The sequence below is a fragment of the Myotis lucifugus genome, unplaced genomic scaffold, assembly GCF_000147115.1.
Source record: "Myotis lucifugus unplaced genomic scaffold, Myoluc2.0 scaffold_10, whole genome shotgun sequence".
NCBI classification, from domain to species: domain Eukaryota; kingdom Metazoa; phylum Chordata; class Mammalia; order Chiroptera; family Vespertilionidae; genus Myotis; species Myotis lucifugus.
Genome location: NW_005871058.1, coordinates 14,395,116 through 14,410,227, shown reverse-complemented (window position 1 = coordinate 14,410,227; position 15,112 = coordinate 14,395,116). Strand labels below are relative to the sequence as shown.

General features: G+C 42.4%; 1 protein-coding gene across 2 annotated transcripts in view; it reads right to left on the bottom strand.

The window, feature by feature from the left end:
* Nucleotides 1-536: 536 nt before the first annotated feature.
* Nucleotides 537-15,112, bottom strand: part of DERA (deoxyribose-phosphate aldolase) — a 94,620-nt gene continuing 80,044 nt past the window's right edge. For both annotated transcript variants that reach the window (XM_006084292.3, XM_023750078.1), the window contains exons 7-9: nucleotides 7,803-7,915; nucleotides 1,670-1,819; nucleotides 537-1,125 (exon numbers count right to left, since the gene is read on the bottom strand). In XM_006084292.3, the coding sequence (XP_006084354.1) occupies nucleotides 1,069-1,125; nucleotides 1,670-1,819; nucleotides 7,803-7,915 (320 nt within the window). In that variant the 3' untranslated portion in view covers nucleotides 537-1,068. The remainder of the gene's footprint in view (nucleotides 1,126-1,669; nucleotides 1,820-7,802; nucleotides 7,916-15,112) is intronic.

The following is a 15,112-nucleotide window of genomic DNA, read 5'->3' as shown; positions in this document are numbered from 1 at the left end:
AGCTGTTTGTGTGCCTGGGTGTGCTGAGGGGCAGTTCCACACGGGAGTGCCTGCACAGGCTCGGGAGCCAGACTGTCTGCCTGGGCTTGATTCTTGACTCTTAATTTTTGAGCTCCGTGACCTTTGGCAAGTTATTTAAACTCTCTGTGCCTCAGTCCCGCATCTGAATAAAGGATGATAATATCAGTATTCACTGTTGTAAGGATTTAAAACCTTCATGTAGTTACATCACTGTTATAGAGATTAAATAACAATTAAGTAAATTGATATATGTGAAGAGTTCAGCACTTAAGTGTTATGTTAGTGTCTGCTGTTTTACCCCTATTCACTGTACTAGTAAATCTTAAGTTTCAGAATATAGACGTAAGTTGTACTCATTAATAATGGGCTGGGGGTGCTTCAGCTGAGATAAGTACCCCTGGACTCTACCAGAGAGAGTCGGGATTCAGAAAGTCATTGATAACCTCTTTGTATGTTTCATGAATTCATGTTTGCAATGTATGGTGACAATTTAAAATTTAAAAAAAATAAACAACTACAGGGATTTTTTTTTATTTAAAAAATTCAATGACATCCATAGTTTCATATTGCAATGACAGGCATTTCATTAACAAAACAATTAATAAAAGCGCAGATCTGTTGCAAAAATTAAAGATGGATTTTTATGGCAGGAAGTTAGTGCCGAGCCAGTGAGTCCTGGGTCGTTGGAGGAAAGCGGCAGGCCAGTTTCTTCTGCACGTTTCTTGGGCACGTCAACATTTTTTCCTTAGAATTTAATGTTGTCAATGCTGTCATTAACGTGATACTCAGAGTTTTAAAGAGAAAACCTTCACACAATTAACAGTGCAGATCTAGTCATTAAGGGCATTTCAGATGTGCCTGAAATGAGTTCCATGTGTGGATTAGCTGGCATTTTTCTTTCATTCTCTGAATTAAATTCAACGGAAATTTTAAGGGGAAAAAGGCAGTTACCTACTCTCTTATTTTTTAATTAAGTAATTTTCATAATCATGTAGAGAAATAATTTTTAAACGTTGTGAAAAACGTTTTCTGGAATCCATTTCGGGTTTAACACATTGGAAGATCATGATAAGCTGCATATCTTCCAGTCACGTGGTGATAAATCTGTGAGGGAAACAGTTTTTTAATTAATAATTATTATATTATTACACATTAATTAATAATCATACTATTATACAATAATTAATGATGTTAATTAACACTTCATTATAAAGCCCCATTATTCTGCACTTCAGCAAAACCTCCATCCAACCTACTTCAGGGGCAGTTTTGCTTGGAAGAAGGCAGAAGTTTGGATATGATGACATACTTCAGATGAGTTTTGTTTTGCTTTTAAATATATTTATATTGATTTCAGAGAGGAAGGGAGAGGGAGAGAGAGATAGAAACATCAATGATGAGAGAGAATCATTGATCGGCTGCCTCCTGCACGCCCCACACTGGGGATCGAGCCCGCAACCCGGGCATGTGCCCTGACCAGGAATCGAACCGTGCCTCCTGGATCATAGGTCGATGTTCAATCACCGAGCTATGCCGGCCAGGCAAGTCAAATGAGTTTTCATCTCTAGTTCTCACAGCCCTATAGGCGACTTTTCGTTTCTCCAAAACACTTATCAGTTTGTTCCAAGGACAATGGGTTACTACTCACCTGCCTCTCAATGTCGGAGAGCAGAGCGCTGGCACCGATCCGAAAGAGCTCTGGCTTCAGCCACTCATCTCCCAGCTCCTCCTTTATGAGGGAGAGCCAGGCAAGGGAATCCTTGGCACTGCGGATGCCTCCTGCCGGCTTAAAGCCTATCTACAAGGGAAGGTGGGAAAGACAACAAGGCTCATTGTCACTGGGTTATTTTTAAAAATGCTACTGCATTAATACAGGTCTCAATTCTCTCGCTGTCTTTTTTTTAGTCAATTTCAGTTAACCCAGCAAAAGAGCTTAGATGACTGACTCACGCCCATTCACACTACAAAATGACTTTTCCAAGACTAATGAGAAGAATGTGCTTCTGAGGAGGCACTAATGAGAGTTAATAACCCTCATTGACATTACACTTATTGGAAAGCCATAAACTTCAACCACCTACCAGCGGTCGGCAAACTGCGGCTCTTTGGCCCCTTGAGTGTGGCTCTTCCACAAAATACCACGTGCGGGTGCGTACGTACAGTGCGATTGAAACTTCGTGGCCCATGCGCAGAAGTCGGTATTTTGTGGAAGAGCCACACTCAAGGGGTCAAAGAGCCGCATGTGGCTCGCGAGCCGCAGTTTGCCAACCACTGACCTAGACTATAGCTGTGAACCTGGGGTAAGCAAAAAAGTGTCAATAAATAGGAAAACATCTCACAAAAGCCCACTCATTCTACATTTCTACGAGTAAGCCTGGATAGACACCTCTCAGCCCTTCATCTCGAGGTGCAAAACACACATGTGTATCTAAAACAACAGCAAAACAGAAAGCCCACACTAACCACACTGGCAGCAATCAGCAAGGAGCGCTGACAGTTGTTTTAATCAGCTTAAACTGCAGGGACATTTCCCCCTAAGTTGTAAGTAGACAGTTATATAAAGCAGCCAGACTCACTCAAGAAGCACAGCAGAAAAGACAGTGAAGGGGCTCTTCGCACTTCAGTAGTCTTTGAAGGTGCCCATAAAACAGCACCATTTAGCCAATAACTGATGTTTACAAATGATGTCCCTGAGCCCACTGGAAAAGGACAAATGTGCTTTACACACAGTAAAACCTGCTTATCTGGATTCACCTGTCTCAAGAACTAGACGGAAGCAATCAAGAAAACACCCCCTGGCCCGAGGACTAACTCTCATGCACTTGACTACTCAGAGTTGTGGGTTTCCTAGGCACACCAGCAGCGGTGACAGCTAACAGAATGCTGGAGAAGGGAAGCAGTAAGAAATGAACCCAAGCTAGAAACCTCATAGTTCACCAGGACTCCACCGTTTTCCTCACCTTACCACACCCAATCGATCAACAGTCAAGGCCCCCCAGTCCTACCCTCTTCACTTCTATATGCCCCCTGTGCACACTTTCCTATCTACTCTCACTTTCGCTGCTTTCGTTTTAACCCTCATCACTTCTCACAAGGAATATCAGTAAAGGTCTCCCAACTGGTTTCCATGCCTCAATCACACACGTCGCACAGCTAAGCAGCAGCTGTGCAGAGATTCTAACCACATCCTCCTATTGCTCTGGAACCCAAGCGACTCTGTAAGAGTGAGGGGAGTTGGGGGAATGGGGCAGGCAAGTGGGATGGGTTATTTATTGAGAAGAGGCAAAAAAAAAATCTATTAGCTGATATTAGCATACATGTTAATCACAGGAGCACTGCTATCAATTAGGCAGTGGTGCATATAGATTTTCCTACAGGATTCAGTTGTGTCAGCAAGTCTGTTGGGCAATGCTTCTGAAGACAGGTTCTAGCCTAAGTTTGCACCTTTTATAAGGCAGAGAACATGGAAAACATGAATCTGCAATGAAATCAGTTATGAAATATTAAACCTCTGCTTCTCAGGAGCGGCACTAATCACAGTCAGGAAGGCGGCTGATCCCATTTTAAAACTCCCCTTAAATCAATGATGTAGAAACTTTACAGCCCAGGCAACCTGTCAACAACCTGAAAGGATGCACCTGATTTGCAAGACACACACACAGCGCCTCACTGTGTGAAACCAAATGTGATGAAAATGAATACAGTTTACCTTGTACCTGTCCCTATCTTAATGAAATTGGGATGACCTCTGCTTACTAGCTGAGGAAAGAGTCAACATAATTCAAAAAGAAAGTGCTGAAAGACAGCAAAACATCCCTGGCTCTCTACTCTGGTCTAGAACATAGAGCATTTAACACTTCTATTCAAATTCTTTGCTTGTTGTCTAAGGGATCTCCTGGGAAGAGACTTGCTCATTTTGGTGTCCCTAACATATAACATAGGTTAACATGGTACATAGTTAAGGACTCAACGAATGTTTGTTGAGACTAAAACAGGATTGGGTTCCCAGTAGAGTTGTGTGTTTTTTTAAATATTTTTTAAAATTTATTTCAGAGAGAAAGGGAGAGGGAGAGAGATAGAAACATCAATGATGAGAGGGACTCATTGATTGGCTGCCTCCTGCAAGCCCCCTACTGGGGATCGAGCCCACAACCTGGGCATGTGCCCTTGACCGGAATCGAACCCGGGACCCTTCAGTCCCCAGGCTGACGCTCTATCCACTGAGCCAAACCAGCTAGGGCCCAATGGAGAGTTTTAATCCCAACTATGGAGCTTATGAAACGTGAACATGACTGAGGACTCCCCCTGACACAGCACTGCAGGGATGCGTGCCCAGGCCTCTACAAGTAGAAAAAGCTTCACATCTATTTGGATGTTACTGGGCTGAGAAAAAGAAGTGCTGGTCTAGTAAGTGGTGGGCCCACTCACTCAATGGGGAAGGGGGGAGGGTAAAGATAGAATTCTCTCATTTTTAGAGCTTTACTTAAATTTTTTAATTTGGATCACTACAGAAAGGCAACCAAGTAGAGGTTATTCAAGTTGGGCCAACTTTCATATGTAGGTCACACTTGTTACTTAACCTATTTTGTAATTTTTTAAGATATGAAGTTATTCTTTTATATATATACTAGAGGCCCGGTGCACAAAAATTTGTGCACTCGGGGGGGAAGAGGGGGTCCCTCAGCCCGGCCTGTGCCCTCTCGCAGTCTGGGACCCCTCGGGAGATAACGACCTGCTGGCTTAGGCCTGCTCCTGGGTGGCAGAGGGCAGGCCCAATCCCTAGGTGCAGCCCCTGGTTGGGCTCAGAGCAGGGCTGATTGGGGAGTTGGGGCGCCACCCCCTGTCATGCACAGAGCAGGGCGGATTGGGAGGTTGCGATGCCACCCTCAGTCACGCTCAGGGTAGGGCTAATTGGGGGGTTGGGGCACCGCCCCCTATCACACTCAAGGCAGGGTCAATGGGGAGGTTGCGGCGCCACCCCCTGTGATGCACAGAGCAGGGCCAATCAGGGGGTTGGGGCGCTGCCCCCAGTCACTCACAGAGCAGGGCCCATCAGGGAGGTTGGGGCTCCGTACCCTGTCACACACAGAGCAGGGCCCATCAGGGGGTTGGGGAGCTCCCCCCTGTCACTCACAGAGTAGGGCCGATAGGGGAGTTGGGGCACCGCCCCCTGTCACACACAGAGCAGGGCGGATCAGGGGGTTGGGGCGCTGCACCCTGTCACACTCAGGACAGGGCCAATGGGGAGGTTATGGCTCTACCCTGTCACACACAGAGCAAGGCCCGTGGAGGGGGGTTGGGGCGCCACCCTCTATCACCCACAGAGCAGGGCAGATCAGGGGGATGGGGCGCCACCGCTGTCACACTCGGGGCAGGGCCGATGGAGAGGTTATGGCTCTACCCCGTCACACACAGAGCAGGGCCCATGGGGGCAGGGTGGGTTGGGGCGCCGCACCCTGTCAAGCACAGAGCCCCAGGGCAATCAGGGGATTGGGGAGCTCCCCCCTATCAGGCACAGAGCAGGGCTGATCAGGGGGTTGGGGAGCTCCCCCCTATCAGGCACAGAGCAGGGCTGATCAGGGGGTTGGGGCGCCTTTCCCTGTCACGAACAGAGCAGGGCGGATAGGGAGGTTGTGGCCCCGTCCCCTGTCACACACAGAGCCGCAGGGCGATCAGGGGTTTTGGGCGCTGCCCCCTGTCACGCTGATCCCGGTGCCGGGAGCCTCGCTGCTCCACTGATCCCGGTGCCGGGAGGCATATTACCTTTTTACTATATAGGACAGAGGCCTGGTGCACGGGTGGGGGCCGGCTGGTTTGCCCTGAAGGGTGTCCTGGATCAGGGTGGGGGGTCCCCACTGGGGTGCCTGGCCAGTCTGGGTGAGGGGCTGAGGGTTGTTTTCCGGGTAGCAAGTGACTAAAGCTTCCAACCGCTCCTTGTTTTCTTCTTCTTCTTTTTTTTTTTTTTATTCTGGGCCAGCTTTAGCTCTGAGGCCTCGCTGCTGAAAACATGGATACAATGTTTCGGTCCGGCTGGGTTTCAGTCCGCCGGTTTCTGGGGTTTTGTTTACCTTCTTATTTGCAACATAGTACATAGTTGCTTAGACTTGCAGTTGAGAGGCCGGCAAGTGAGGCGGGGAACGTTGGAGTCCGCAGCAAGCAAGCCTCATGCTCGCTTCAGTGCCTGGCTGCCGGCCGCCATCTTGGCTGACAGTTAATTTGCATATACTCACTGATTAGCCAATGAAAAGGGTAGTGGTCGTACGCTAATTACCATGTTTCTCTTTTATTAGTGTAGACTAGAGGCCTGATGCACGAAATTTGTGCAAGGGGCTCAGCCCTCGCAGCCCCAGCTTCATCCGGAAGGTCATCCAGAAGGATGTCTGGTCTAATTAGCATATTACGCTTTCATTATTATAGATATATTAATTGATTTCAGAGAGGAAGGCAGGAGAAAAAGAAACATCAATGATAACAGAGAATCATTAATTAGCTGCCTCCTGCACACCCCACACTGGGGATTGAGCCCACAACCCGGGCATGTGCCTTGACTGGGAATCGAAACGGGATCTCCTGGTTCATTGGTTGATGATCAACCACTGAGCCACACCAGTCGGGCAAGATATGAAGTTATTCTGAAGGAGAAAATTCTGGAAGGAGTTAATTGCTTCTCAAACCCAGTACATTCTCAAAAAGGTCTCCGATTCCAAAATAAACGGAAGCTACAGCCACATATAAAGTCATCACATCCAGTTGGCAAAGGATTAAAGATCTTTTTCAGGGTTTCTATTCGGCAGAAATTACGAGATTGGTTTTACAGGATGTCTTCTGAGGAAGGGAAAGTCTCATTTAAAAAAAAAATTACCTTTCTTTCCAATGATGTAAAAAAAATTCCTTTGAGATAATTTGCAACTAAACAAGCAACTTGAAGTGAAAAGAAAAATGCAAACTCATTTTAAAAAACACTTCATACGCATTTTTTCTGTTAACTTCATGTTTCAAAAAATATGTATTATTTTTCGAAAAGCTGACAAAAGCTAGCATATACCCTCCTCAGCTTAACAGCCTTCCAAAGAGCACATCTAACTGCCATAAAACGCAAAAATGGATATTTAATTCAAGAGCTATATAACGTCTAGCTACCTTTTCCCTGCTGTTTCACAGCATTTCATTATTTTGTTTAATAAGTTCATCTCCTCAAGAATTTTCTCTTCACCTCATATTATTAAAAGTAATAAGTTTTTCTGGACCGGGGGTTTCCCAACAGAAAAACCAATTTATGTGTGTCCTTCAATAATGACAGGAAAAGATTATTTCCCATTATATTGCATACTTTTCATATCACCACCACAGCTTATCATTCAATAAATGTTACTCTGCAATTCTTTCCATTCCTCAAGGAAGTTTAATTTCTGCATTAACCTGTTTTCTCTGGCCAACACCTTACCAGAAAGCCTCTGTGTTGCAGCAGAATTAGTTCGTTAAAGAACCCATTTAGGAATTTCTTGTCAGTGATAAAATTGTCTTCGGTTAAGAAAAGGCCATAAAGTAAGTTTGCATCTTGATCACACATACTTACTCCCACACTCACACGCACTTTCTGTTCCCTGCACATGTTTCTCCGGGCATGTGTTCTTTTGTAATGAAAAGTAAATTAAACATTTATCTTAATAAGGGTAACTCATTCACACCTTCTGCATACGAAGACAGTTATCGGGGCTGTAACATGTATTATAAATAGCACTAGCTTTACTCTGAAGGAAGATGTGCTGGCAATAACATACCTTTTTTCCAGTTTTCCAGAAGAAATCTCTAATGGCCCGTAGCATTACTATAGCTACCGGAAAGGTGGCATTTACTGTTTCTTTTCCAGTAGAAGTCTTAATAAAATCTGATCCTAAAACACAAGGTAGAAACACTGCATGTCAATTGAAACACTTATTTTTTACACTTTTGAGTCAGTGGAAGAAATAAGTTGTGTAAATTTTTTTTTCCTGAAGAACACAACTTTTTCAAGAATTAGTTGAAAAACTAAAAAATACATATCTCTTTAAAATAATTATTTCCATGCTTTACTATAAAATGAATTAAATTAAGCACCAAGTGAATTCTCATGAACCCCCAGGGCTCTTGCCTCTATATTTCCATATCACCAATTAAAATCAAGTTGGTTTATTTAATGCATAACTGAGATGAATAAAACAATTTTATTCCCTGTACTTAACATCATATAACACTTTACTACAAAAATGGATTGCCAACTCATTTTCCCCTCATTTCCTTATGCTTGATAAAAAAGCACACAGAACAGCTGTGACAACACAAGATGAATCACCAATAGCTCATTTCCACTGCGTTGTTTGTTAATAAATGCACTGTCTTCCAACCAGATTAGGATTTTTATGAAAATCCTATGTTACTGCATAACTTTCAAATATTTTAAATGACTTCTTGTCTCTGAAATATATCTTCTACCAATTGATGCAGTTTAACAGAATAACATAAGGAGACAAAGAAGTGATAATAACAGTTAAGATTCACCAAGGGTGATGTACCATGCACTATTCTAGGTGCTCTGAAAGTATTAACTCAGTTAATCCTCATGACAGCTATAAAAGTTAGGTACTAAAATGACCCACTTTTTTTAGAGAGAGAGAGGAAGGGAGAGGGGGAGAGAGGGAAGAATGGGAGGGGAGAGAGAGAGAGAGAGAGAGAGAGAGAGAGAGAGAGAAACACTGATCAGTTGTCTCAGTTGCCTCTCATACACTCCCCGACTGGGGATCGAACCAGCGGCCTTTCGGTGCTTGGGACAACCAACTGACGACTCTGGCCAGAGCAAATGATCACCATTTTTAAAGAGGAAATTGAAGCACAAAATGTTGGACAACTTGTTTGAGGTTACATAGTAAGCAGAGCAGGTAGAATTTTAACCAAAGCAATATAGCTTACCCAATATTCTACAGTGTCTCCAAGAAACTTATTTAGTTCACACAGACATGTAGCCAAATACAGAATCTGTCTTTCATGTGGTTACCTATTCCTGAAATACTCAAAGTGTGGATAACAGACCAACAGCATGGGTACCATCAGGGAACTTGTCAAAAGTACAGACTTCTCAGGCCCTACACTAGACCAACTGAATCTAAATCTGAATATCAGCGAGGCCCCTAAGTGATTCCTGTGCAAATTTACAGCCCTAGCCATTGAATCCATGGGTCCATAGGTAAGGCAAATCTCTGAGAATCTCTCAGGGTCTATCAAAAAAATGGCCGATGGAAGTGGGGGGGAAAAGTGGCCAAAACTTTCCCCTCTAGTTTCCATTAGAAGAGATACATCCACAACTATTTTGTGTATGGAAAGGTTCAAAAAGATATGCCTTTAGTAGGTGCACTGTGAAAAATATAAAAAACAATATCCACACCCTTGCCCTCAAAGCCACATACATTCTACATGCAAGTGGAGGTGAACCCTAGTCCTGCGTAATCACGTGATGAGCCAGAAGTCAGCAGATCTGGTTTCCAGCTCTAGCTCTGAAATTTACCTTCAAATTCCATCTCCTAATCTCTGATTTTTAAAAAATATTTTTATTGATTTCCTAGAGGAAGGGAGCGAGAAACAGAAATATCAAAGATATGAGAGAAACTTTGATCTGCTGCCTCCTGCATGCCCCCCACCAAGGATCAAGCCTGCAACCTGGGCATGTGTCCTAACCAGGAATCTAACTGTGACCTCTTGGTTCATGAGTTGATGCTCAACCCTGAGCCACATCACCTGGGGCCTAATCTCTCTCATTTGCAAAATAGATCTGGAAATTCTTACTGGCTTCATATTTGAGGAATCAAAAGAGACAATCTATTGAAAGCACTCTGGAAACTGTTAAGCGTTATACACATGCGAACGGAGCGAAGACCTAGGTAGGGTTGCAATCTAGAAATACCATAGGAATTCTGACATATTGGAACAGTTCACTGGAAGCCTTCTTTTCTTTGGGTCTGTAGGTAGGCCCATGTGGGGAAAATGGAGACAAACTGTCATGCATGCATTCATTCAACAAATATTGACTAAGTGCTTACTACGCTCTAGGCCAGTGGTCGGCAAACTCATTAGTCAACAGAGCCAAATATCAACAGTACAACTATTGAAATTTCTTTTGAGAGCCAAATTATTTAAACTTAAACTATATAGGTAGGTACATTGTTATTAACTTAATGAGAGTACTCCTAAGGCTTAGGAAGAGCCACACTCAAGGGGCCAAAGAGCCGCATGTGGCTCGCAAGCCACAGTTTGCCGACCATGGCTCTAGACTCTTCTAGATGCTGGGAATAGACCACTAAACAAAAACAGACCAAGTTCCTGCCCTTGTGATAATTTCTGGAAGAGGAAGACAATAAGCTTAAATATGTAACAAAAGCCAGGTGGAGATAAGTGCCGTGAAACAAATAAGCAATGTAACAGGAGAGAGTGGCGGAATTGAGGAGAGATGGCCATATTTAAATAGAGTCCTCATAAAGCATCTCTGATGAGTGAAATGCAGAGTGAAGAAGGGGAATCTGTGAAAAGAACCTTGTAAGAAGGAAACCAGAATCTGCCTTCACATTGCTTCTCTCCCCTGTGTGAGCTGAAGCTTCCTCTGCCTCTCCTACAAGAACATTTGTGATGGTATTGAGGGACCACCTGGATTATCCAGAACAGTCTAGTAGACTGTATGTGTGTCTTCATCTCAATGTCCTTAATTTAACCACATCAGCAAAATCCTTTTTTTTCCCAAGAAAGCTAATATTCACAGGCTCTGGGGATTAGGATGTGGACATACGTTTGGGAGCCATTATCAGCTTACCACATTTCCCAATCTGTATATCTTTTATCCCATTTTCTTGTCTTATTGCCTCAGGTCGGACTTCCAGGACAATGCTGAACAGGAGCTGTGTGAGAGAACAGCCTTCCTTGTTCTTCAGGGGAACTTAGGGGGCAAGCATCTAGTTTCTCATCGTAAGTACGTTAGAGGAAGTTTGTTTCCAGATGTTATCAAGCTGAGGATGTTCCCCTCTATTCCAAGTTTGCTGAGAATTTTTATTATGAATAGGTGTTGAAATTCATCCAATGCCTAATCTGTATCAACTATATGATCCTATGACTTTTCTTTCTTACATTATTGATACAGTGGACTACATTACAGCAAGCCAGTCTTGAATCTCTATAAAGTAAATCCCATTTGGTTGTGGTGTATAATTATTTTTATACGTTGTTGGCCTCATTTTACTAATACGTTGTTGAAGATGTTTGCATCTATGTTCATGAGTGATATTGATCTATAGTTTTCCTTTCTTGTAATGCCTTTATCTGGATTTGGTATTAGGGTAATGATGGTCTGTCTCACAGTCTCTATTATTTTCTGGAAGAGACTGTAGAGAATTGGTATTTCTTCCTTAAATGTTTGGTAGAATTCACCAGTGAAATCATCTAGAGCTGAATTTCATTTTTGTAAGGTTATATTATTTTTATTTAATAATTTAGAGTTATTAAATAATTATTTTAAAACATTCTATAATTTAAGTATTTTATAAAATAGATTAAAAGTAAAATAATTTCTTCAATAGTTATAGACTTATTCAGACCTTTTCTTTTTGTGTGAGTGTTGGTTGTTTATATCTTTGATCTATTTAATCTAAGTTATTCAATTGTGGACACACAGTATTCCTTTATTATTGTTTTAATGTTCGTAGGAAGAGTAATGATCCTCCTTTCATTTGTAATATTAATTTATGTCTTTTATCTTTTATTCTTGGGTAGTCTGTCTAGGAGTTTATCAATTTTATTGATTTAAAAAAAAACAGCTTTTAGGGTTTTTTATTTTTCTGTGTTTTTTTTGTTTGTTTTCAATTTCATTGATTTCTTCTCTGATTTTTATTTCTTTTGTTCTGCTTGCCTTAGGCTTGCATTGTTGTTCTTTCTCTATTTTCCTAAGATAGAAGGCTGAAGTTATTGATTTTAGACCATTCCTTTTTTTAAAATATATATACCTAATGTTATAAATTTCTCTCTAGGCAATGTTTTTGCATTGTAGAGTCTGCTTTTTTGACAATCTTCTTTTCATTGCTAGATTTAGACCATTATCATTTAAAGCTATTATTGATTTAGTTGAATTAATATCTATAGTTTATAAATTTTCTATTTATTGTGTTTTATCTTTATTAAATGTTACACCTCTTTTTCTGCCTGCTCTGGCTTTAATTGAACATTTTATATAATCCCATTTTATGTCCTTGCAGCATATCAGTTAAATTTCTTTTGTACTTTTTTTTATTGGTTGTCCTAGAGTTTCCAATATACATTTTGACAATCTAAGTCTACCTTCAAATAACACTGTACCACCATACAAGTATTTCAGGTACCTTTTAACAAAATATTCCTAATTCCTCCCTTCTGTTCCTTAGAATATTTCACTCTTCTATTTGGTATACTTACCCAATACATTGTTACTGTCATTACTTTAAATAGTTATCTTTTAGATCAATTGAAAGAGAAAAATTATGTTTACTCTTCATTTATTCTTTCTCTGACATTCTTCGCGTTTTAATATAGATTAGAGTTTCTGATTTACATCATTGTCCTACTCCTAACATTTCTTTTAACATTTCTTACAGGGCAGATCTGCTGACAACAAATTCCCTCAGTTTTTATATGTCTAAGCTCCTTCACTTTTAAAGGATAATCTCACTGGACATAGATTTCTAGGTTGGTGAGGGTTTTCCCCCCTCTCAATACTTTAAGTATTTCACTCTATTCACTTCTTGCTGACATGGTTTCTAGTAAGAAGACCACTGTAATTATTTCCATTTTTGTCTATCAGTATTTTCTTTCTGTTTTTTAATTCAAGATTTTCTATTTGCCCTTGGTTTCCTTCCATTTGAACATGATATATCTAGGTGTAATTTTTTAAAATATTTATCCTGCTAGGTGTTCTCTCAACTTCCTGGATCTGTGGTTTGGCATCTATCATTAATTTTGGAAAATTCTTGACCATTACTACTTCAAATATGTTGTCTGCTCCATTTCTTATTTTTCTTTCGGTATTCCAATTATACATATGTCACACCTTTTGAAATCATCCCAAAACTTTTAGAAACTCTGTTCCGTATTTTTCAGCCTTTTTTTTCCTCTCTCTCTTTATATTTCACTTTATGGGGCTTCCCTTGACCTATCTTCATGATCACTAGTACTTTCCACAGTCTACTGGTGAGCCCGTCTACTAATGGGCTCAATCCTGCCCACTGATGAGCCCATAAGGCATTCTTCATTTTTGTTCATGTTTTTTATTTCCAGCATTTCCTTTTGATTATTTCTTAAGAGTTTCCATCACTTTGTTTACATTACCTTTATTTTTTCATGCTATTTTTTTCCCTAACATTAATTATAGCTATTTTAAATTTCTCTTTCTGATAATTCCAACTTCTCTTTTACATTTGAATCTGATTGTAATGCTTGCTTTGTCTCTACAGATTATGGGGGTTTTTGTATGTGTGTGTCTTTTGTTGTAGTTAATCCTCACCTGAGGATACTTTTCCATTGATTTTCAGAGAAAGTGAAAGGAAGGGGGAGAGACAGAGAGAGAGAAACATTGTTGCGGGAGAGACACATCATTTGGTTGCCTCTCGCTCCTGCTCTGACTAGGGCTGGGGATTGAGCCTGCAACCGAGGTACGTGCCTTTGACTGAGGGCCAATGCTCCATCCACTGAGCCAAACCAGCTAGAGCCAGACTACTTTTTCTTGCCTTTTAGCATCTCTTATAATTTTAGCTGAAAGCTGGACATGACATATTGGGTAATAGGATACAACTATGATATAAACAGGCCTTTGGTGTGAGATTTTATGTTAATCTGGCTAGGAGTTGGGCTGTGCTTAATGTTTGCTATAGCCATAGGTACCAGAGTATTTAAATCCTATAGTATCTTTGTTTTTTCTTCCCTGCTTACTTAGGGCTTCCTAAGTATTCCTCCTCAGATAGTCTATGTTTTTTCTTTTAGCTCTGTCACTGTAATCCACAGGATTATTGGAGCCCCATTACTGTGATAGTAATGTATGGGGGAGAGGAAATCTACACTAATAAAAGAGAAACATGGTAATTAGCGTACGACCGCTACCCTTTTCATTGGCTAATCAGTGAGTATATGCAAATTAACTGTCAGCCAAGATGGCGGCCGGCAGCCAGGCACTGAAGCGAACAGGGAGGCTTGCTTGCTGCGGACTCCAACGTTCCCCGCCTCACTTGCCGGCCTCTCAACTGCAAGTCTAAGCAACTATGTACTATGTTGCAAATAAGAAGCTAAACAAAACACCAGAAACCGGCGGACTGAAACCCAGCCGGACCGAAACATTGTATCCATGTTTTCAGCAGCGAGGCCTCAGAGCTAAAGCTGGCCCAGAATAAAAAAAAAAAAAAACAAAAAAAAAAACAAAGAGCGGTTGGAAGCTTCAGTCACTCGCCACCCGGAAAACAGCCCTCAGCCCCTCACCCAGACTGGTCAGGCACCCCATTGGGGACCCCCACCCTGATCCAGGACACCCTTCAGGGCAAACCAGCCGGCCCCCACCCATGCACCAGGCCTCTATCCTATATAGTAAAAGGGTAATATGCCTCCCGGCACCGGGATCAGCGTGACAGGGGGCAGCGCCCAAAACCCCCGATCGCCCTGCGGCTCTGTGTGTGACAGGGGGCGGGGCCACAACCTCCCTATCCGCCCTGCTCTGTTCGTGACAGGGGAAGGCGCCCCAACCCCCTGATCAGCCCTGCTCTGTGCCTGATAGGGGGGAGCTCCCCAATCCCCTGATTGTCCTGGGGCTCTGTGCTTGACAGGGTGCGGCGCCCCAACCCCCCCCCCCCACGGGCCCTGCTCTGTGCCTGATAGGGGGGAGCTCCCCAATCCCCTGATCGGCCCTGCTCTGTGTGTGAAAGGGTGCGGTGCCCCAACCCTCTTTCCCTGCCCTCATGGGTGAGTGGCTGGGGGGTCAAAGTCTCCATCCGTAACCTCTCCCTTTTGTTCGTGAAAGAGGGTGATTCTCTCGCATCCTCTTTCCCCTCACTCGTCCTGAATG